This window comes from Rhagoletis pomonella, unplaced genomic scaffold (genome assembly GCF_013731165.1).
Source record: "Rhagoletis pomonella isolate Grant_MI unplaced genomic scaffold, Rhpom_1.0 Rhpom_scaffold_00002, whole genome shotgun sequence".
NCBI classification, from domain to species: domain Eukaryota; kingdom Metazoa; phylum Arthropoda; class Insecta; order Diptera; family Tephritidae; genus Rhagoletis; species Rhagoletis pomonella.
In genome coordinates, this window is record NW_023458556.1 from 22,398,490 (window position 1) to 22,420,744 (window position 22,255).

The window sequence follows — 22,255 nt, forward strand, 5'->3', positions numbered from 1 at the left end:
ATAAAAAAGGAAACACTGAAAATCTTTGACACGCCTGCAGCTTTGCTACGCCATTTAATTTAGTTACGTTCAAACAAATGTTAATAAAGCATTTTTTTTTTACTTTATGAAAATATTTAAACATTTTTCCTTTATAGTTTTCTTTGCATATTCAATGAATTTGTGGCGCAATAACTTTTTTGTTAGGATATTTTTTATATGCAATACTTGCTTACAAACCTATGTATATGTACATATGTACGTACTTTTATGCGGGAATGCATTTCTCAAGTGTGTACGTATGAGAGTGCCAATGCTGAGCTTGCAAAAAAAAATAGGTAATTGCAATTTGTTGTGCACTTCTATTGATTGCTTTTCTGCTCTAGTGCAATTTTTTGAACATTAAATACCTCTTCAGAATACCTACTTTTTCTATAAATTGTTTCGCTTCCACACACCAAAATTCTCTTTACTCGCAAATATTTTACTTAATACATATGTACATACATATTTTTTTCTTCCATTGCTCTTTTCAATAATTTGCGGAAAACATAATGAGCTATTAAAACTGTGATGAAAAATTTTACTGCCTCCTCGTAGGCTCAATTAATTAGAGCTAGTTATGTTTACGATTATTTCTGTATAATTTTTATTTTAGTATTTTGCTATATCATTTCAAAAAACAAAAAAAAAAACATGATGCATGCCTTTGACGAAAATTGTTAAGGACGATGAAAACTTGTGTGATTAGACTGGGTGTTAGCTTAAGGAAATAAATATGAAAAAAATAAGCGACTGACTTGCAAGTTCATAAATTTTAGTGAGTTCGGTAAATTCAATACAAATAAAGGGAAGAGTAGTAACAATAGAAATACACAATGTATTTTGTTTAGAAAATAACATATAATATTTAATACGCAGACATTTTGTGATTTTTGTAGTTACTGCTGATCTTCTGCATTGATTTTCTCTCTCACCCTCTCTCTATCTGCTTTTTTGATTTGTATGCATATTTTTCTGCATATGGTTTTCCACAACTGCTTCAAATCAAATATTCATGCATATATATAGTATTTAAGTTAAATCTGCTTTATATTATTGTATTTATTGTAATTGCTAATTTGCGCATGCTTTAAGCGCTGATATAATGGTTCCTCGAATGTTTTACTAGTTTCATTGTTCGAGCATTCATTTTTTTCCTCTTACGGTTATGTCGATTTTAGTCAACGCATTCAGCTTAAAATTTTAATTTTAGCGTTTATTGATGTGTATGTGTATGAATTTATAAATGTAGGTATCTACATAGATGTTATCTAGCGGTTAAATTGGTGTTACGGCTGCCACGTTCGTTTTGCTCTGGTTGTTGATGTTGTAAATATTGTTTAAACATGTGTTGTTGTGTTGCATATAATATGCATATTGCAGTTGTATTACAAATCCACAGTCTTCTCTTCAGCAGATACAGCATTCGGTATTAGTTTTTCATCTACATGATTTTCTTCATTGGCAGCTGAGGTCTGTGTTTCCACAATGTCCTTGAAGATGCGCGCATACTTAAATCTTTGCTGGCACGTTGCTCTATATTGCCTCAACTCCACATCGCAATCACCAAAATCGCCGTCACGCAGCGCTTCGTAGATTTTTGAGGCTTCCTTTAATAGCATAGCGAGGAAAAAGGAAATTAAATTGATATATATATGACAGTATTTACTACTAATGTACTTACTTCTAGCTTAACTTTGTTAATGTCAAATGAGGTAATCAACTTAATAGCGGTATCTTTTTTACTTGGCTCCAATTCATACATGACACGTGCACCCTCATACAGATGCATTATAGAAGCACCCTTTGCCGCCACGAACTCATCATTCAACTGTTGTACACTCTTTGTTCCTATCAGTTCTTTGGTGGCCTTGTCAACGACAGTTTTAATGCTCGCATTCAACTCTCCGTTTGCTGTCAGCTTAGGCAATGATTGTGCCAGCCTAACTATGCACGCATGCACGGATGAATGGGTGGCATCAATGGCGATCGCACGTCTTATGGATTGCAACATTAGTAAAATTTTGTTCTTGCGACTGTACAGTTCGAATGCCAGTAAATGCGTTTCAATACGATCTTTGGCCAGTTGTTGTAAGGGCTTAAGGAACTCAATGGCCTTATCGAGTGGATCGTCCGGTCGCTCCAACTTCTCTGGTATGAGCTCATCCAATTGCGGCGCTTCTGGATCAGCTTCCTGGTTTGCCTGCTGCTTGGATTTCTGATGCTGCTCGCGCTTCACTTGCGCTTGTGCTGCTTGTGCGCTTTCAATTTCGGCTTTCTTCTTGGCTTTGCGTTGTTTGCTGCGCAGTTTTTTAAGCTCAGATGGCGGGAGATTCTCTGTAAGTTTAATATATCAAATTAACTGTGCCGAATTAAGAGTCAAATTCATACCTGAGTCGATTTCTTCAATGGTTTCTTCCGATTTAAGTGGTTTGTCGTATAAGCGAATGTACACCTTTAAAATATTAAATGTATAATTAAGACTCATTAGTTGTTTTTTTACTTTACCTCTATGGCACATTTCGCCGCCTTATAGTAGAAAGGATGGCGACGTAGCACATCTTCCAGTCGCAATAGTCCGATATATGCGCGCAAAGTCATTTTGCGCATGCAGTACGTATGGAAGTCGAACTGATCTTCAATAATCTCGGAAAAGTGGCGATCTACTTCGTGACACTTTTTCAACGCTTCACCCCAGCGACCCATACGCTGATAAGCCAGTGCACATTCCGTTTGGAACCACATACATTGCATCTCATTTAGATTCTCCATGGCAGTTACACCCTCACGTGTGAATTTCGAACAAATTTCTTCAGCCTCCTTTACCAAATTGGCACGTAACATGTACTTTGCGCATTTTGAGTTAATGTAGCTGTAAAAAGTTAGTAAAAATAGATGTTAAAACGTACAAATTTTTAATTGATCCTTCACTTACCGATCCGCGGTATCCATACTTTGCGCTTCATCCATCCACATATAGGCTTCGATTGGGTCGCCAGCATGCTTGTATATTCGACCCTTGGTCATAAAGAGCTCAATAAGCGTAGGTGTATGATCGATGGCAGCGTTAACGTATTCCAGAGCATGATCCGTATCGCGTTTATAGTCATAGTGTTGCGCCAAAAATAATGCAGTCCAAACTAGAGCGGACGCTGGCTCTATTGGGAGGTTAGCATCGGCGTCTTCCCTTGAAAAATGTCCTGAACGAGACAAGTTTTCATAATATTGTAGCGCCAGCTCCTCAATAATTGCTGCCTTTTCAGGCACGCGGTGCAATACGCGCACATTTACAAATAATGGCGGTACCCCTTTACGCAATCCACGACGTAAATATGAATCCAGTGCAGAACGAAATGCATCGCCGCTTGCGACATCCAATGGCAAACGTTTTGGACACATAGCTCGCGGGTAAATTTCCTCAAATCGTTTGAAAGCAATGAGTTTATCTGTCGGGTCAGCAAATTCCCGAGCAGCAAAATATTGCGAGTAGTATAGTGTATTCTCCGGATTACGACGGATAAGCTCTTCAAAGATCGGCACAGCCAATTCAGGTTGGCCGAGTTTAATATGCAAGTCACCAATTGACTCTTGTACGGCCAGCTTATCAACAATTTGACTGTCGTACTGTCGCAGATGATCTAGTGCACGCTGAAGGTTGCCCGCTTCCACAAGAATTTGGTTTTGGTAGAGCAGTAGTTCTGAATGTCGATAATCGTGCGTTTCCTGTTGGTAAAATGAACGGCAAAGGAAATTAATATATGACATTTAAATACAACAGTTTGATGTACTCACTATAGATGCCTGCGATTGACTAAAGGTTTCCAAAATGCTATTGGCCATTTCAAGATCACCGATTAAATGATAACTCATAGCAAAACCAATCCAGCTGGCATGTTGCGAGGGTCTTAAAGTAAATAAATGGTGGCGAGTTTCCTTATAGCCTTCGAGATCGCGCATTTGTATCTGCAGCAACGACAAATCCTTGAGGATTTGAAGATTATCCTTTTCCCACTTCAATGCATTACGATAGCATTTAATCGCCTCATCGTACTTCTTATCACTGCGCTGCAATAAACCATAAACATGCCAGCAGACGTGAGAACGTAAATCCCTACGCAGTCCCAAACGCACATATTTGTACGCCTCTTCTCGGCGCCCGAGACCATTGAGTGTTAGGCCTTTCATCGCCAAAGTCTCTCCATGCTCTGCATACTTAGGGTTGGACAGAATCTGCTTAGCTAATTTCAGCCCATTTTTGTACTGCTTCATTTCGTAGCATTTCTATATTTGGTATATAAAATTTTAATATTAAAATTATGCAACCTTTTCTGCGTTTTTACTTAATATTAATATGAAAACAGATCTTATTTTTCAATGCTAAAAGAAAATTTCAGCCACAAATGTTTTGAGGTTATGTGCAATGGATATTTTACTTCGTAAAATTAAGAATTTAAATTATACATATGTACATATAACATTAATACTAATTTTCAAAATATTCCTAGTTAATACATTTTAATTTAGAACAGGCAGGTGTTACAAAAATTGCTAACTCCACATATCATGTAGGATGACTCGTATAATCAATCCGTGACATTGAACCCGGTGGATGTTCCGCAGTCGCCAGTTTTTATTTGCAAGATTATTATATTAAGATTATTAGACTGGGGGCGATGTGTAATGACTAAAACCAAATATTCCACATAGTAATATGCACCTACCAACAGCTTCCTGAAGAGCGCACTCTCCTTGGGCGGCAGTGGATCGCTGGATGGCATCTTGCACACGCGGCTCTACTACAAATGCAAAAGCTCTACAGTTTTTGCACTAACTACTTTAATGTAAATGGAATATACCAATCCTTGAATGCAAATTTTCGAAGCGAACGTTGAAAATTTTCACAAAAGTTCCGTGGAAGCTTGGCCACGAGCAAAATTGAGATGTCGATCCGTGCTCGACAGAGAAGAAGAAGAAGACAAACAGAGCAGCGACAAACACACGCAACCACACACAAACCACCAACTCGCAATGAAAATTTAAATGTCAATTCGTCCAAATGTCAAATAGAACTTTTGTTGCCAGACATTTTAAAAATATTATAAAGATTATAAACAGGATAATTTGGTATTGTTTGGTTACTTTGAACAGGAATATACCCTCATGATAATTGTCATAAAAATTATAGCTCAGTTATGCATACTTTGCACCGAACTCCATAGACTGTCATGTTTACGTCGAAATCAAACACTGACAGACTTCTACAATCGTCGTTTAAAGTACAAAACCGCTTGCGTTGTATGTGATAAAATGCCTCATTCGCAGCGAAATTTTCACCGAGTGAAAACGAAAGAGAGAAAAATCAAAAAACCAATTTTTTACATTATGAACCAGAAAAATACTGAAATCCTTTACTTGAACGAGTCATGTTTGCACGAATAGCAATCTGCAATTCGCCTTTCGGAAATAAAAAAAAAACCTCTTTCGAAAGACACTTTACATGCATGGTGCATGGTGCTCATGCAACTGCTTTCTGAAATTTCCCAGTTCGACAGCCTTTTCGAAATATTTTGCATATGAAATGCATTGCGACGTCTGACACGCTCTTAAGATGATGGTAAATAGCAACGCAGCGATTAACCGGCAGTCTTCACATGCTTAAAAACCTCGCTTGCGTTCGCAAGTGAGATAAAGTTATTTTGACTGAGCATTTGACAGCATACTTTTTTGTAAAATGTCCCCAAAAAATAAAGTGCGAGCCAAAGCGAATTTATACAAGGTGGTGTTGATGGCGAATTTAGATTTTCGTCGCGGTACTTCCTAATGTCAAAATAATGTGTTTTTTGTAAACAAGGCGAATTCCTATTACTACAAATACATCATTTTGACATTAAGAAGTACCGCGGCGAAAATCTAAATTCGCCATCAACACCAACTTGGTTCGAGCCTTACGGGCTAAATTTGTATTATCCATCGGAAGAATTCTGCGAAATGATAAATTACCTGTCAAGCAACAAAAATTAGTGTTGAAAGCTCGCAAACCACTCGGTAAGTGAGAAAAGTACGATTAGTACTTTTTGCGGTCTACACGTGCCGGATCTCGCATACGTCGTTATGTAAGCGAAACTTTCCAGCACGTGAAGACGGCCAGTAATCTTTTTTCCTATGAAGTGTAACATCAGCACAAATCCAACAGAACTAATTGAAGTTTCCAATCAGCTGTTGAGACTAGGGATGCCATCTTCCCTGCGCCTAATTCCCCTATTCTCGATAAAAATTCCCTATTATATGTATTGCTACCTATTTAAGGCACTTCATGCTCATTTATTAAAAAAAAAAACAATAAATATCATTAATTGTGATATAACGGTATGTTTCAAACCCGAGATACAAAATGAGGAGTTGTTATCACAATTTGTAATATGTAAATACAATTTTATCCTCAATAGGAATGTTCTAATCAATATTGAATACCCCATATTTGAAGTCATTTCCCCGATAGGCTGGCATCACTGGTTCAGACCCATCGCCAGCTCAGGACAAAATGAATCAATTAACTGGAAGGATTGGCAATTTTGTGTGCCAAAGTGTGCAATTTGCAGGGTGTAGGGTAAGTAAAATGAAAATTATATTATTCATACATTAACACATCCCAAAATAGCTGCAACAGGTGCGTACAAAATATGCCGATTGGCGAATGATTCGCGATGTCAAGCGACGTAAATGTGTTGCGGAACATGCAAAGGAGCGATTACGTGTAAATGCGTTACGAAAGAACGATATTTTACCAGCGGAGTTACGAGAGGTTGCTGATGCTGAAATAGCCGCTTTTCCGAGGGACTCGTGTTTGGTGAGGGTGCGCGAGCGTTGTGCGCTTACGTCACGCTCTCGAGGTATTGTACACCGGTACAGGCTAAGTCGTATTGTCTGGCGAAGTTTGGCTGATTATAATAAGTTATCGGGCGTTCAACGTGCAATGTGGTAAAACTCATGCATGGCTTGCGTATTAACTAGATTTAATAAATCTAAAATAAATTACATTAGTTACAATTAAATTAATCTAAAATCGGAAGTTCGGATTGCAATTCCAGCAAACTTATGCTGTTGTATGCCATGGCAGCAGTACGTTTATAGCTATCTTTGCATATTTCTGGGTACTTATCCGCCAGCTGAGCAATGGTTCCTAAGAAAATACGAAAACTGTAGCTTTAAATAACGTAATTTATAATCATGTTACCTTTAATGGCCTTTCGCAAACGGACTTCTGGACCCTCATAATGTAGAAACATCATGTCTAAAGCTTTTTTAATGAATGTTTCCCAAATTTCATGTTCATAATCACCTTCTTCACCTTTTGCTTTTTTGAATTTTGGGCTTAACTTGGGAATCACCATAGCAGCCAATTCACGTATGCCGGCCGATGGATCATCTAGGCGTTGTAAAGTAGCTAAAATTGAGTCACATTTGTGTTATTTTTAATTGCCATAACAACTATAAAAAGTTACCGTAGGCTATGGGTTTTAACTGATCTACGGCGACGTCTCCGAAATTGAATAGACACTTAACTGAATAATGACGTGTTGCGACTGCGCGATCTTCGAGTAAACTTGGCAGATACCTACCAACGATTTCTGGCAACACATAACGGGCTTCTTCGGCGGCACCTTGTGACATCGAACATAATGTAGCCATAGCCAGTGAACGCATGGACTCGGCATTTGCACCCGCACGCCATTCCAAATGTGGCTCAACCACTGACATTACAAAGGTGCGCAAAAGTTCTGTGCTTTCGTCCACAGGGCGATTGATAGTTTCTGACCATTGCAACATGGCAATAGATATGCCACTGAATATCTTGACTTTTGCGGAATCAGCACAGTTTTCCCAAACTAAATTTATTTTCTTCTGTAAGTCCTCCAAGTAGGTCGACCGTAGTTTAGCTACACTTAGCAAGCCGTGTAGGAGTAGAATTGGTTCGGTAAGTTCATCTAAAAATGCATCTAGATTTTGCACGTAGTTTAAGACTCTAGCAAAACACTCCTCGTGCAAAGAGGCAATGTTTATTTTCCTTCGATCAGCTATTACGCCAATAATGTGATGCCCCATTTCTTGCAATTCTCCCGCATTTGGTTGTTCAGAATCTAAGGATAACGCTAAAACCTTAATAGTTGTAACATAAATGTTTAAATTAAGCTTTTGGTTTGCTTCCTTCAACTGCTCTAGGCTCTCAGCAGTCGAATTTTTTTCAATTTCATCTGATTTGAAGATTAACGTTTCCACCATTTTCAGTACATATAACTGAAATTCCGGCTTAAGTGTTTGGGAAAAATCGCTTTCAACTAACATTTCGGAAACCCGAATAATATCATTAATTTTGGGGCCCAAACTAGCAGTAAACATGTAGTAAAAGCATTTTAAATAGCCCTCCTTAGCATTCTTTGCTAAACCATCGAAACCATGCTCTATCCAATCATCATAGGAGAGAAGACGACCCATCAAATCAGCTACTTTCAATGCCTCTCGTGCAACAATAACGTCTGGGTCCCGGCAGGCACGTGCTAGGTCTGGATAAATCTCGAAGAATTTTGCAGTCATCGCAGCTTCGGCATGGAGTACGAATTGATACAACAGCTTTAGGGAATGAAGCCGAACATTCACCTTCCAATCAGTTGACTCACGTGTGATGAGACCCAACAGACGTAATGAACGTTGTACTATACTACGACAACCAATTGTTGGGCGCTCAACGCCGGATGGGTAATTTTTAACAGGCAAGTCTGCTATTTCCTGTTTACTTAATTCCTCTTCGTTTTCTTCGTAGTATTGCTTACCGCATTGAATCCATCGTGGTCGGATTGAGTCTACTACTTCAGGAGAGTCATCTTTCAAGCTATATAAACAAGTTAAAATAGTTGGAGAGCTATAATTAAAAAAAAAAAAAAATGCGGTGCTTACCAACACAAAACAAATGGTATAAGTCGGTCAAAATAGGAGTACCGGTCTCTCAATTCTAGCAATAACAGCACTCCTAGTTTCCCACATTCACTGCGTACCAGCGGCATCGAATCCATTAACAATGGCGATACTTCCATTAGCAACTGTGATAGGTTATCATTTTTAGGATCCACATGCAATGCTAGACATCCAAGGGCTTCAACTGCTGCTATGCGGGCCAATGAATGTTTGTGATTTAAAATTCCATAAAGTGGTTTTGCTAATTGCTGAGTAAACGGCTGTAGTATTAAAGTATCAGCTGCGCTTGTCAGTGCAACCACACAAGCACAAGACTCGCGTTGGACAGCAGGATAAGCATCGCGTAAAGCCTTTGCTAAAATACCAGTGATTTGAGTATAACACTCCTCAAGCGAGTGTTTCTTTCCGGCAATTATGTATTGTTGTATTAACGCATGCAATTGCGTTATGTACAGCAAACGTATTTCCTCACTTGACTCCAAAGTTTCTTGCTGTCCCATGCGTTCCACTAATGTTGATACAATATTCAACAAATGGAAGTCATTTGCTGGTAGTTGTTTTGTAAATTCAGTTACAGTATGCACCGCACGTTCCCTTACACTCTCAAAGCGATCCGCGTAGCATTTAAGCAAATGCAAATAGGTATTGTCGAATAATACTTGCAATTGTGATGTAGATGTGTTTTCGCCTTGCCGTTTCAGGAGCTCCAATGCCGCAAGTTTGGTACAACGATCAGCCGACTGAAGATTTTTGCAAATATCATCAATGTTGAAAGACATCCTGCACTTGTATTAAAAATTTATTGATTCCGTGTCAAATCGTTCCGACAGAAATTTTTTTAAGAAATTGCGGGAATTTCAAACAAAAATATGTTGCTAGGAAACATACCGCCTCCTGCCCAGAACGCTCTTTTAGAGATGGATAAAACGTCGATGTTTTGAGATAATCGAAAACCTCGATGTTTTACTTTTCAACATTGAAGGCCCGTCCACATACAACTTTGGCGTTGCGTTGGCGCTGGTGTCACTTTGACAGCAGCGCGAGTACCGCCCGTGCTTGCTACAATGAACGCTTAGCAGAGAATACTTTGGTCACTAAATTAACATACTAGCGGAGATAAATCAAAATTTTATATCAATAATTGCATTAAAAACTATATTTCTTGTCCGCATTTGATTAAAAAGGAAAATTAAATCACATAATTTTGATTATTTGGAACAGCTGACGAACGAAGCGCGCGAAAAATTGCGAGTTGGTCATCTTTTTGCGTTGTGTTGGCGTTGGCGTTGCCCAACTTTGGTTATGTGAAGACTTTCATATAAATGCATGGATTCATAGTCAGCTGTCGAAGCGACGCCAACGCCAACGCAACGCCAAAGTTGATGTAAACGGGCCTTGATTCTTTTATACTTTCTTACCGTCTCTAGTAAACGTTCAGTTAAAGCTGTTTTAATTATTTCGGCGAACATTCGCGACGAAAAATTTGCCGTTCGCCGTTGTTGTGCTTCAGCTTTTATGGTTACTTGGCATTGCATTTGAGTAGTCACATAAGAAATCTGTTGGGTGGGGTTTAGTAGCGCTCACAACTATTTCGGGAAATTCCGTCCATAGGGGTGGCCCGATCCAAAAAAAAATTCCACACCCTTGTAGTCAAGGATCCACGCATTATTTTAACACTCACTTTTGTAAATTTTGGTCACTAATTTATTTACAAATTGGGTTTGAAATATGCCCTTTTTTATAAAATTCGGAAATTAGCATACATTTATCACTCTTAATTCTCCTTAAAGAAGCCACTTCACCAATACATTTTTGTATTCCCCTTCACTTTACACTTTACTCGATCAGTTATAACTTGCTTTACGACTTTAATATTAACCAATTAATAACAATTCATTAAATAAAAACACCTTCAAAATCACGCGTCTGACTTTGGTTGCATATGCAAATTAAATGGCGGAGTTCAGTTGTCAAACTCCAAAATATGCAAAAGAATGAGAGACAAAAGAAGATAAAATATAACCCAGCAAGCATTAAAAATATACAAAGGTGTTCTCTGCAAAAGGTGTTCAGCTCCTTTTCTTCGAAAAACAGAAAGGAGAATTCTATTGCCTGAGGGTTATAATGCCTAAGTGCGGCCGAAGGCCGCCTACGCAGAAAGGTGTTCTCTGTAAAAGGTGTTCAGCCTCCCTTCTTTGGCAACACAGAAAGGAGAATTCTACTGCCTGAGGGTTATAATCCCTAAGTGCGGCCGAAGGCTGCCTACGCAGAAAGGTGTTCTCTGTAAAAGGTGTTCAGCCTCCCTTCTTTGGCAACACAGAAAGGAGAATTCTACTGCTTGAGGGTTATAATCCCTAAGTGCGGCCGAAGGCCGCCTACGCAGAAAGATGTTCTCTGCAAAAGGTGTTCAGCCCCCTTTCTTTGGCAACACAGAAATGAGAATTCTACTGCCTGAGGGTTATAATCCCCAAGTGCGGCCGAAGGCCGCCTACGCAGAAAGAAATTCTACGCAAAAATACATTTGTTAAAGAGAACATTTTTTTTATATAAACTTGTTTTTTCTATTTTTAATTCTTTTTTATTCTTTATTCAAAATCGCCCGATATCTAATTTGGCATAATTTCTTTTATTAAAAAATCCCACGGTTTCTGTTAGTTGGGTCATATTCCACTTCAAACTGCTCAGTTTGCCTAAGAAAATTCCGTTTTTCCCCCTTTTTCAAACGGTTCCCTAGGGGCCTGTGGGAGGAGCCCAAGGGGGGATACGCCTTGTTAGAAAGCGGGGACTGTCCCCTTTCTAGTGGGGGCGGTTTGGGGGGCACCGCCCCCTCCCCCTCCGCCCACCACCCTAAAAACGATGTGAGCGCTACTAAACATTTCCCATCTGTTTAATGAGCTTTGCGTTTAGGTTACCCAGCTTCAAATTTTTTATCTTCATCATCTAAACGCTTTGTCGATGGCGGCATGATTTTTGAACGCGGCAGCGACATCCTTGGTATGAGTTTGACATTTGTGCCTGGGCTATTAAATATTGAGCCCTTTTTGTGATTGTATCGTAAACGACAATTTATAAAAAAAATAAAATAATGGATTAATTAATCATACCCAATAAACATTTAGGTTTGAGCTCAACTTGAGGTTAAGTTGAGAACTAAGGTATTTCTCAAATCTCCAACGTTGTTTCTCAACAGTACCTCAAGTGGAGGGTCATAGCGGACTGTTTCTCAAGTTGAGAAAATGCTAGTTCTCAACTTGAAGTCCAATGTAATTCTCCAATTGGTCTCAAACATATCATTGAAATACTGAAATTGAAATAGTAAAATACCTTATACCTTTTTTATTGAAACGACATACATAGACGAATTTAAATATTAATTTTTCATTTTATTAATCCTTTTGTATTAAGTAGTTAAGCAAAATCGTATTACAAGAATTCACTTCACAGTACACAGACCGACAGTAATTTTGCCATTTGATTCATTTGGCGTTTTATTTTCTTTCAAGATTTTTTGAGGATATTTTGAAGATTATTTACTTTTTGTTGGTAATTTTCCTCTTTATATAGCTTTAGTTTTTCACTTGATAATTAAATATTCGTTTCTCTATCACTTTTTACGTATCTGCGCGTCGGTTAGAGATGAGTTGGAGAATGATGTTGGATATCAACTTGAGAACTATGAATTTCTCCAAGGTTGGAGAAATATTTTTTTAGTGTTTATTGGGTATGGTTAATCCCAAGTAAAAAAAAATTATTGAAATTTTTGCAGTTATTGAGAAATAACCGATTAATCGCATTTTTAAAGGCATATTTTACAGTTCATTTTTTCGAAAGTCCATAAATTTTTGGGTTAAAATTTTTCATTTCGTCAAGGTTGACCAACTTGCCTACATACAAAAAATCTCTAGGTTAGAAACGCTTTGAAAAGAGAAAGAAGAAGAAGTTTGTTTACAATTTTAATAAAGAAATAATAATTTTGCATCACTTAACATTTTTTGCCTAATACTTTGACGCTTTGAAGTTGCTTCGCGTGCAGATTTTGAAGCGTAGAGGAATCGTTGCTGCATAAAAAATTTTATACGCGTCTAAAGCTATACGAACCGTGTGCAGACTGCCTAAGTTAGAGCAAGAAAAAATCCTAATGAAACACAATTTTGTGAAATATCTCTACCTGGCGTACTGCAGACTGGGAGGGCATATGTATAAGCTGGGGATACGATCGAATGACCTTTGCCGGTTCAGTGAAACACCACTCCACATCCTCATCGAGTGTGACGCAGTCAGCAGAAGACGTGAGAGGGGTTTAGGCTCTATGTGGCCACAGTAGAGCACATTCACTCCTTAAACCCGAAGAAGCTTTGGAACTTCCTGAGTGATCTTGGCTTGGAGGAAGTATTGTGAAGAGTGGAGGGCACAATAGATCATTAGGTCGCAGTGCATACGTCATAAATTATCTATCTAGCTATCTGTCTAACCTGGCTTAACCTAGAACAGCTCATTGGGCCTGAGCACACTAGCCTGCTCAGTCGGACTGAGCAGTCCACCACTCGAACGCACACTGGACTGGGCAGTCCGCCGAAAACAAAACGAAATAGAAAACATGTTGTCTATGTGTGCGTGTCAGTCCGCCGTCAATCCGCGATTTTCGCGGTCTGAAATGAGCGAGGTAAACTCGAACTCTCTTCCCCCTCTTATCAACACAAAACCGGTTTTAGGCGGACTGAGCAGTCCAGTGTGCGGGGCCCATTAAACACAATTATTGTTGGGGTCGATATTGGCAATAAAATGCAAACAATCGATACTATCGATGTTGCCATCGATAGTTTTTCGGCTCTACCATCGATGGTTTTGAAGCACTGCCATAGAGCTGGAAAACTATCGATGGATAGTCACAACCATCGATAGTATCGATACTATCGAAAATGTCCACACTATCGATAGTTTTGTTTAAAAAGGTCTAAAAATTAAACAACAACTTTTATTGAAAATGAGATCAAAATATGTCTATATTTTTGTTAGGGAACAAAAGTTCATCAACGATTTTCGGCTTCAAGCGGCATCTGCGCTCTGAAATTATTTACCGTGCTTTGCTAAATTTCCATTCCGACTCACAAGATGAAACAGGTACCGCCGGCTTTTACTCTTAAGCGTGATATACAGTTCAATGCGAGCGTGAGCGTGAGTTTTTTATTTTGACCAATATCTTCGTTATTACTCAACTTTTTGCTATAGTCGAGACATGAAAAGATAGAGAATTAAAATATCTTTCAGAATTATAGAATAAAAACTAATTTAAAATGCGAATGCTTTGCGTACGCACAGTTGAGTGTGAGCTCGAAAAAAAGGCATATTATGCATTTTAAATTAGTTTTTATTCTATAATTCTGAAAGATATTTTAATTGTCTATCTTTTTATGTATCAACTATAGCAAAAAGTTGGGTAATAACGAAGATATTGGTCAGAATAAAAAACTCACGCTCACGCTCGCATTTAACTGTATATCACGCTTAAGAGTAAAAGCCGGCGGTACCTCAAGAACTCACGCTCGCATTGAACTGTATATCAGGCTTTACTGAATAATGTATGTATAAGTGAAAACTTTCGATAGTCGAAAACCATCGATACTATCGATACTGCCATCGAAAGTTGTCCAGCTCTACACTACCAAGTTGAATCGAGCTACAAATGAGTGATTTAACTGATAAAGTAATTGTTGCGAAATCGGCTTTAATGGCCGCTTTGGGCGATAACGTCTCCAAATATTTGGCTAACATGAAGCTATGGTTTCGTTATAAGTGGTCCAAAGAAGAATTCGACAGCGAATCTAGAAAATTTCTCACCCCTGAAAAAATGCATTTGCATAATCAATTTCTGCTCGCAATTCTAAACAAAATCGACGCATTTCACACACCAGAACAGTCGCCAGGTCTTTTTGCTACACATAACAACAGCGGTACTCCAAGCAGTGCACCTGGAACAGGCAGTGGTGGGAGCGGTAGCGGTCGGAGCAGGAAACGCAAACGAAGCTCTCGAACAAATAGTGACCGTGTTACTTTCGAACCGTATGATTTTCTTGATTTCATTGTTGAAGATAATTTAGAATGTATTCGGCCTACGGCGGGCACCGATGCTAATGTACAAATATTGCCTACCCAACGTTATTGTGTACAAGAATTGTTTTTGCCAGACGCGGGATTTGTTCTGGGACGATTTCTTATCGGAGCTTGGGAGGTGGGACTCACTAATGTAGAAGACAATGTAGCCGAGTATGTAGCAATGGCAGTGCAGGTCCTCTTGAAAAATCTTGTATCTGCAATTATAATGAACCGCAAACATTACAAAGTAACAGGGGATGGGTCATTTTACTATGATGTTGGTGCACCATTAAAGGATCCTTCCTTGCGTAATACTGTTACACGACAGAAAATTGATGACGGACCCTTGGAGTTGGATAAAGAAATAACTTCACCGAATTTCCTGCGTCGTTCTAATGAGGACGGAATTTTCTTGTCAGCCTGTGAAGAAGTGTAAGTAGGTATATTTATGCAATTTATTTTGCCGATATTGTATGTACATATGTATATGCTCTAAAGAAACAATTTCCAATTACAGCGAGCCCCAAAAGCGTGAATTGATAACATTAAGGGATGCTCAGCGGGCTTTCAATGACCACAATCTCATAGCATCGCACTCTGTATATGCTATCAACATGGAGCGGCTAACGCAAATGTTACACTAATGCAAGTGATTAACTTAAATAATAAGTAGTATTTATAATATTTATTCTTATCTTAATACAATACAAATAGAAAAATTAAATCAAATGAAGAATATGACTGGTCTTACAATTTTGAGAATGTTGGGTGTTCCTTCGTCATTGCTGCCACAGCTGCATTAGCGAAATCTTCAGATTGCAAGTTTATCTTATTTGTTTGTCGCTGAAAAGACATACTTTAGTTCAAAATATACATACATAGAATTGCAATTTCCTTACTATATGATCCAAGCCATCCTGATTTGGTCTCGACTGTGAGAAAATTACATTAGCCTTGGTTGCTTGCACTGCTACTGGGCTCTTTTCAGCTATGATGACTGCCAACTCCAAAGCACCATCCACACAAGATTCCTTGGTTGGGAAAACTTTGCTAACTAAACCAATACTCTGTGCTTCAGTAGCACCGAACCTTCGTGCAGTATAGCAAAGTTCGCGAGCCAACGATTGGTTACCCACAATTTTTGGCAAGCGCTGTAATGCACCCACATCTGCAGCTAGACCAATATCAACTTCTTTCACAGTGAAGAAGGCATCTTCAGTGCAATAACGTACATCAGCAGCAGTTATCAGGCTAACACCAGCTCCTATGCATCCCGAATGTACAGCTGTTATTACAGGTTTACTGCATACTTCCAAGGAAGACATCGAATCTTGATACAGTTTAATTGTCCGTTCCAACACTGCAGCTTTTCGAGCTACATCATCAGCTACACCCAATTCTTGGGCCAATTTCATAGCATCACCTAAATCAAGTCCACTAGTGAAATATTTCCCTATTGCTGATAGAACAATTACCCGGCATTCGGGATTCGTACTAAGGCTTTCAAAACACTGTTTAATTTCACTAAGAGAAACTAGTAAAAACTTAAATTTTTAAAGCGAATGTATCAAAGTACTCACATCCACATATTCCTATTGAAGGCATTAAGTTTTTGCGGACGATTAAGTTCCACCTGGTATACAAATGGTTTTGGAGTAGTTATAAGCAAAGTGTTGTACTTCAAGTTGTCCTCAGATTTATGTAAATTATGACTGCTCATATTGCGCTGCACTCTGGTGGCCAAAGAAGTTCGCGAAACTGTTTATCAAATACGAACACAAATGGCCTACGTTATGAACTTTGGACTTTCATCTGTTAGTATACTAACCCAAAGAGCCAAATGAAAGCGAAGATATTTGTCTAAATGCTCCTAATGCCATGCCTTTTGAAAATAGTTTATTATTCCTTTAAAAATCAGTTAGCAGATATCACCTTATTTTGATGATGCTTAAGATTATACTTTTCCAAGCGTTGGTATCGTGATTAAATACAAGAACAAGAGTTATCAAAATACAGTGTAGGGAAAAATAATGGATACTATATATCAAGAGCGAATTTTACATAATCCAACATCTGTTGCAACTTGGTTGGAGGCGAACATAACTGTAAAAAATCCTTAATTCTTATCAACCACCCAACATGTATGTCGAGCGGTTGTTTAGTCAATGGTTTAAATGCTGATTCAGTGAAATTTTGCATTTGAGGGATAAAATTGGGTGCAAATGTGCCCCGGGTATGCTTTGGCTAAGCAATACTCTTCCAAAAATCCATTCACAATTGGAGTCAGCTGTTTTTTTTTCTTGAATTATTCCTCGACAGTTCTTTTTTGACATTTTGTACTCATTTAGGTTTATTTAAATAAAAAATTTTCAGGAAATTAAAAAAAAAAATATTTTTTTAAATATGTCATTACTAAAGAACGTGAGGCAAGCTCAACTTAAAATAAAGTCTTTTCGCAAGTTCGGTATGTAGAGAAAGTTATTTATCACTGATGCATCCTAATTCATAATTACTTCCTCAAGATCGCATTGCTCTGGCTTTTTCGTCCGCACCATCATCTGATGCGCCGGCTGCCGCTGCTCTGAGCAAGAACTTCCTACAAACCTTACGTTCTGAAACATTTGGACAGCCCACTTATGTGACCCATCCACATCTTGTTAACGAGGGAGAGCTAGTAATAGGCCAGACAGTGGAAACTTTCCGGGAACGTCGTTCTTGGCTTTTGAGTGGCATACAAAAGCTTGACGAGGAAAGTGAAAAAAATTTTCAACATAAAAAGAAATCTCACATGGTAAATTAAATTGTTCATATAACTTGAAAGATGGTAGTGCTTTCCATAATGAAATATTATTTCACTATGGTGCTTTCTATGTTCAACTAAACTTTTAGGTAATCGTGCCGTCAGCGACTAAAAAGTACATGAGCGACAAAATTCCTTACGTTTTTCGGCAAAACTCTGACTTTTTTTACTTAACGGGATGTATGGAGCCAGATTCGGTCCTGGTATTGACTATAAACGAGAGGGAAGATGTCAAATCGATATTATTTATGAGGCCAAAAGACAAACACGCTGAGATGTGGGATGGTGCTCGTACTGGGGCCGAAAATGCCCCTGATTTTTTTGGTGTGGACGAGGCGTACACAATACCGCAATTTTCGAAAATTCTAAAAAAATACATTGAAAGCGAAAAGCCTCTTGTTTGGTATGATATACCTGCCTCAGATCAGGCCACTATTACCAGCGACATACAACAGGTAACTGGTAATACTTCAGAGCTTAAATCTCCCGCTGTTTATATACAAAGTCTTCGGCTATATAAATCACCTAGTGAACAAGACTTAATGCGTCGAACCTGCCAAATCGCTTCTAGAGCAATAAATGAGGTTATAAGTGAATCAAAACCAGGACTTTCGGAACATCAGCTATTTGCTGCGGTAGACTACAAATGTCGCATGAAAAATGCGAATTACATGGCATATCCGCCGGTGGTAGCGAGCGGTAACAACGCAACTACAATACATTATATTAGCAATAACCAGTTGACAAAAAGTGGCGACTTGGTGCTTATGGATGCTGGTTGCGAATATGGTGGATATACCAGTGACATCACTCGCACTTGGCCCATAGATGGAATATTTACACCGGCACAAAAAATCTTGTATGACGTGGTTTTGCAGTTACAAAAGGAGTTAATAGGTAAGAGCTCAAAACTTGCTACTCACTATTATACTCACAATCCAAATGTGCTTATAGCAACATTATTAAAACCTGGTGGAGAAACATTAGACCAACTTTTCGATACAATGTGCGTAAAGTTAGGAAAATACTTACAAGAAGTCGGCCTTGTACCTAAGGATATAGTTGATGACATTAGTTATGCAAGGGTATATGATTTTTGAATTGCTCTTAAAACGTCTTATTATTATTGTATTTTATGTATTTATATCGTATTAGGCTGGCTATAAATTCTGCCCGCATCATGTATCGCACTATCTTGGCATGGATGTACACGATACACCACTGATACCCCGTACATTCCCAGTACAACCGGGGATGGTGTGCACCGTCGAACCAGGAATTTATATAGGCCACGATCGAGAAGATGTTCCTAAAGAGTTTCGCGGTATTGGAATACGTATTGAGGATGATGTGCTTATTACCAGCGACCATAATGTAGAAGTGCTAACTGCCGAATGTGTAAAAGAGCGCAGAGAGATTGAGAACCTGTTTTTGACTAAGCGATAATTTCTATAGACAAAATTTAGAGGGTTAAAACGAAGTGCAGTGCAAATAGTTGGCAATAAATTATTTATTTCTTTTTTTTTTTTGGTCACGTTAAGTTGAAAAATATAAATAAACAGTAAATATTAGGAATATGAAAAGCAGCTTAATAAAATTGTTGGCTGTATTTTTTATGGCCAATGAATATTGACATCCGTGTTATGGCGTCCCCATGTGCAGTCACGTAAGTGTGTTGTGGATCATAGAACTCGGTTACAATAGCTAAAAAGAATGTCTTTCTTGTTATATACATGTCTATTATGGTATCCGCATGGATCTAATAGCATTCGCTCTATCGTAACAAGCTAGTGTGAAATATTAGATTTGTGCGAATGACATCCAGTCCGCTGGATGCCTTTCGCCCGAATCTAATCCTTCACACTCGCTTGTTATGAAAGTGTGAATCGGTTTAGCTCCGGACTGTTATCCGTATTAGGTTTGAGAAAAAGTAATCACAATTTATAGTAAAAAAACTTACTCTCTTGTAGGTTGTCATAGGATGAGAAGAGGTTCGCTGAAGCGGGTGTAATTTCCGTTAGATGAATACACTTTAGATCACATAGTATATCAAGCAGAAACATTATTTCGACAGCTGGCAAGTGAGGAAACTTTGAGCAGATATCTGGAATCATACAACCCGAGCGACTAACACATTCGGTGAGTACTGATCCCAACCAACGATCCAAAACGCGCCGATTAATGGTGCCGTTCAGACGTATCCACGGGTGGGGTTTCATTACGATCACATCTCTGGGGAATACAAATTTTACAGGGATTAGTGGTAGAAAGCCACCTAGTTAATTTATGAAAAAAGTAATGAATCAATTTTAAATTTACCTTTTGAGGTCTTTTTCAGGGGCATTTCCTTCTCTATTTTCGCCCTGGAACCGATTTACCGGTTTTGACACACGCTTACTCAACTGTTGATCTTCCGCAGTGGCACCGACGTCGTTAGCCAACTTAGCTCTTTTACAGGAACTAGCTTCTTCGGGCTCATCGCTACCCTCTTCATCCATATTTTCATGCTCACTATTGTCACCACTGGTTATCTTTCGTTTAAGTGTCACTGTTCCATCCGGTCCCAATTTTTCGCGTTCCAGCCGTTTGAGGTGAAACGTGTGTACAACCCAAGGTCGTATGTGAGATTTATGCACATACATCATTGTGTCAATTCCAACGCGCTTGACCAGATAGTGCTCGGATAGAATACGTATGGCGCGCGAAAGAAATTGAGCATAAGGAAATTCACGCTGGAGAATTTAATGTGAAAGTCACTTTCTGGCCACATTGGTTTTTTAGTAAAAGACTGTCACAACTCTAAAACGGAATTTTCAGGGGACTCGTTTATATGTAAAATGGTGATGCAATATTTTAATATTTAAGTAATATTAAGCATGAATAGTTATTTCTGCATCATTTGTACAAAAATCTATTTTTCTATTGTAACAATCTTTTAGGAAATATGCGATGTGTTTGCCATTCAAAGAATAACCACATATCTAAATACCTTTAAATCAATTACGGAAACGCCTAGTTTATGCGTTTCTATATATTTTAGTAGGTCTTCTACGTGCTGTTGCTCCATAGCTGTGAAACCCAGTTTGATAAGTTTAGGTTTAAGTACTTCAAAAGTGTTATCCGTATACTTCCAATGAGATTCACTAGCACAACAAATTAATACTAATTACGTGGTTGTTCATACTTAAGACTTGTCTACACACTTACTCTACAATCTTTCTCAATATCTGGTCTCGAACGACTTCAGCTTCCACTAACCTCTTGGGCACACACAACCCGCTGTGCATCACAGTCTCTTTATTGGACAAGTGCAATTTTTTATTCACTTCCAATTGCAAGGTTGGCAAATTAACAACAAAAACATCTTGTGCGCGAGCCAAACGCTCCTCCTTATTTAGTGTAGGTTCATACTCATCAATTTTGTCATTCTCTTCGTCCGCTGCATTGAACTCTAAAATCTCACAACACAACTGATGCCAGTCAATTGATTTATTGATCTTCACATTTGCGGATATGCGCCCGAGATCTTTGCGTTCGTACGCTGTTTCTTTCTCGCGCCAGAAAGACTCCAACATGCGCACCAGCGTTAGCAAATTAGTTGATTCAACTGTAACCGAACAACCACTCATGGCCATATTCAATAACTTTTGCGGTGGCATTTCTGTTAGCTCCCTTAAAATGGATCTCTTCTCCTGAACAATGCGTTCAATGACATTGATATAGTTGGCATGCTTCAGGATGCAGTTAAAGGGGCACTCGATGCTTAAAGTGTCATGTTCTTCATCTTTGTGCATCAGACGACTAAAATTTATCTCTACCTCATGATTAAGGTGATCGAGTGCACAGAAAAAGTGTAGATGTCGAACGGGCAACTTGGATATGAAGTCATAAGGACTGTAGGTGATTTTGTAGCTCAAATTGGCTGGTTGGAATTTAACACGGACCTTTAACGGCAAATTAAGTGAATTACATACACTTATTAATAATTTAATAGTATAGTTTATATCATTTAAATGACAGTCGATTCTACGCACAATAATTAACCGGCTTTTACCAAGGCTGTTGTTTCGGCGATAAACTTTGTTTTGATCGGCGAATCCTAACAATCGTTGTTCGGCCCTGGACCCACAACTTGTAGCTTGATTCCTGCGCTCGGCTTCATGTAACTAACCTAAGCAACAAACCAACTCGCCTTCGCAGCCAACCAACCACCAGTAGGCAGCGATACACACAACTGTGGCAGACAACCCACTTATTCCTCACTCGGCAAGTGGTAAAGCAACATAGGCGGAGAAAGTGGGAGGATATTCTGAAGACCTGCAATTTCATGTCTGGTGTTAGTAAGTTTTGGTTGACCGTAAGGTAGGGTCC

The 22,255-nt window shown here is 38.7% G+C and overlaps 7 protein-coding genes across 9 annotated transcripts in view; 3 read left to right on the plus strand and 4 right to left on the minus strand.

Annotated features, from left to right (window-relative positions):
- Positions 1-775: 775 nt before the first annotated feature.
- Positions 776-5,053, minus strand: LOC118733287 (N-alpha-acetyltransferase 16, NatA auxiliary subunit). Of its 2 annotated transcripts, XM_036462630.1 has the most exons (8): positions 4,878-5,053; positions 4,743-4,817; positions 3,814-4,302; positions 2,957-3,744; positions 2,530-2,893; positions 2,413-2,476; positions 1,706-2,358; positions 776-1,631 (listed from the first exon to the last, which is right to left on the minus strand). In XM_036462630.1, the coding sequence occupies exons 2-8, from the start codon at positions 4,797-4,799 to the stop codon at positions 1,410-1,412; spliced, it is 2,637 nt and encodes an 878-aa protein (XP_036318523.1). In that variant the 5' UTR covers positions 4,800-4,817; positions 4,878-5,053; the 3' UTR covers positions 776-1,409. The 2 variants fall into 2 exon arrangements, with proteins under 2 accessions (XP_036318523.1, XP_036318521.1); XM_036462628.1 differs by having other exon boundaries at positions 4,743-5,053.
- Positions 5,054-6,495: 1,442 nt separating this feature from the next.
- Positions 6,496-7,061, plus strand: LOC118733289 (28S ribosomal protein S14, mitochondrial). Its single transcript, XM_036462632.1, has 2 exons — positions 6,496-6,628; positions 6,680-7,061. Exons 1-2 carry the CDS (start codon positions 6,563-6,565, stop codon positions 7,001-7,003), a joined length of 390 nt encoding a protein of 129 aa, XP_036318525.1. The 5' UTR covers positions 6,496-6,562; the 3' UTR covers positions 7,004-7,061.
- LOC118733288 (dynein assembly factor 5, axonemal) lies at positions 7,012-9,827 on the minus strand. The gene is made up of 4 exons (XM_036462631.1): positions 8,974-9,827; positions 7,524-8,908; positions 7,256-7,465; positions 7,012-7,201 (listed from the first exon to the last, which is right to left on the minus strand). The coding sequence occupies exons 1-4, from the start codon at positions 9,768-9,770 to the stop codon at positions 7,074-7,076; spliced, it is 2,520 nt and encodes an 839-aa protein (XP_036318524.1). The 5' UTR covers positions 9,771-9,827; the 3' UTR covers positions 7,012-7,073.
- Positions 9,828-14,565: 4,738 nt separating this feature from the next.
- Positions 14,566-15,997, plus strand: LOC118733292 (transcriptional adapter 1-like). Its single transcript, XM_036462636.1, has 2 exons — positions 14,566-15,516; positions 15,602-15,997. The coding sequence occupies exons 1-2, from the start codon at positions 14,675-14,677 to the stop codon at positions 15,726-15,728; spliced, it is 969 nt and encodes a 322-aa protein (XP_036318529.1). The 5' UTR covers positions 14,566-14,674; the 3' UTR covers positions 15,729-15,997.
- On the minus strand, positions 15,755-17,122 carry LOC118733293 (delta(3,5)-Delta(2,4)-dienoyl-CoA isomerase, mitochondrial). The gene is made up of 5 exons (XM_036462637.1): positions 17,017-17,122; positions 16,913-16,966; positions 16,665-16,842; positions 15,984-16,608; positions 15,755-15,927 (listed from the first exon to the last, which is right to left on the minus strand). Exons 2-5 carry the CDS (start codon positions 16,962-16,964, stop codon positions 15,832-15,834), a joined length of 951 nt encoding a protein of 316 aa, XP_036318530.1. The 5' UTR covers positions 16,965-16,966; positions 17,017-17,122; the 3' UTR covers positions 15,755-15,831.
- A 268-nt stretch (positions 17,123-17,390) lies between these two features.
- LOC118733291 (xaa-Pro aminopeptidase 3) lies at positions 17,391-19,517 on the plus strand. Of its 2 annotated transcripts, XM_036462635.1 has the most exons (5): positions 17,394-17,548; positions 17,607-17,875; positions 17,974-18,781; positions 18,839-18,969; positions 19,040-19,517. In XM_036462635.1, exons 1-5 carry the CDS (start codon positions 17,488-17,490, stop codon positions 19,328-19,330), a joined length of 1,560 nt encoding a protein of 519 aa, XP_036318528.1. In that variant the 5' UTR covers positions 17,394-17,487; the 3' UTR covers positions 19,331-19,517. The 2 variants fall into 2 exon arrangements, with proteins under 2 accessions (XP_036318527.1, XP_036318528.1); XM_036462634.1 differs by having other exon boundaries at positions 17,391-17,548; positions 17,974-18,969.
- The window catches only part of LOC118733290 (general transcription factor 3C polypeptide 1), an 8,176-nt gene continuing 5,286 nt past the window's right edge, over positions 19,366-22,255 (minus strand). Inside the window, exons 9-13 of the mRNA XM_036462633.1 lie at positions 21,092-21,828; positions 20,874-21,027; positions 20,204-20,616; positions 19,845-20,116; positions 19,366-19,588 (exon numbers count right to left, since the gene is read on the minus strand). Of these exons, the coding sequence (XP_036318526.1) occupies positions 19,473-19,588; positions 19,845-20,116; positions 20,204-20,616; positions 20,874-21,027; positions 21,092-21,828 (1,692 nt within the window). The 3' untranslated portion in view covers positions 19,366-19,472. The remainder of the gene's footprint in view (positions 19,589-19,844; positions 20,117-20,203; positions 20,617-20,873; positions 21,028-21,091; positions 21,829-22,255) is intronic.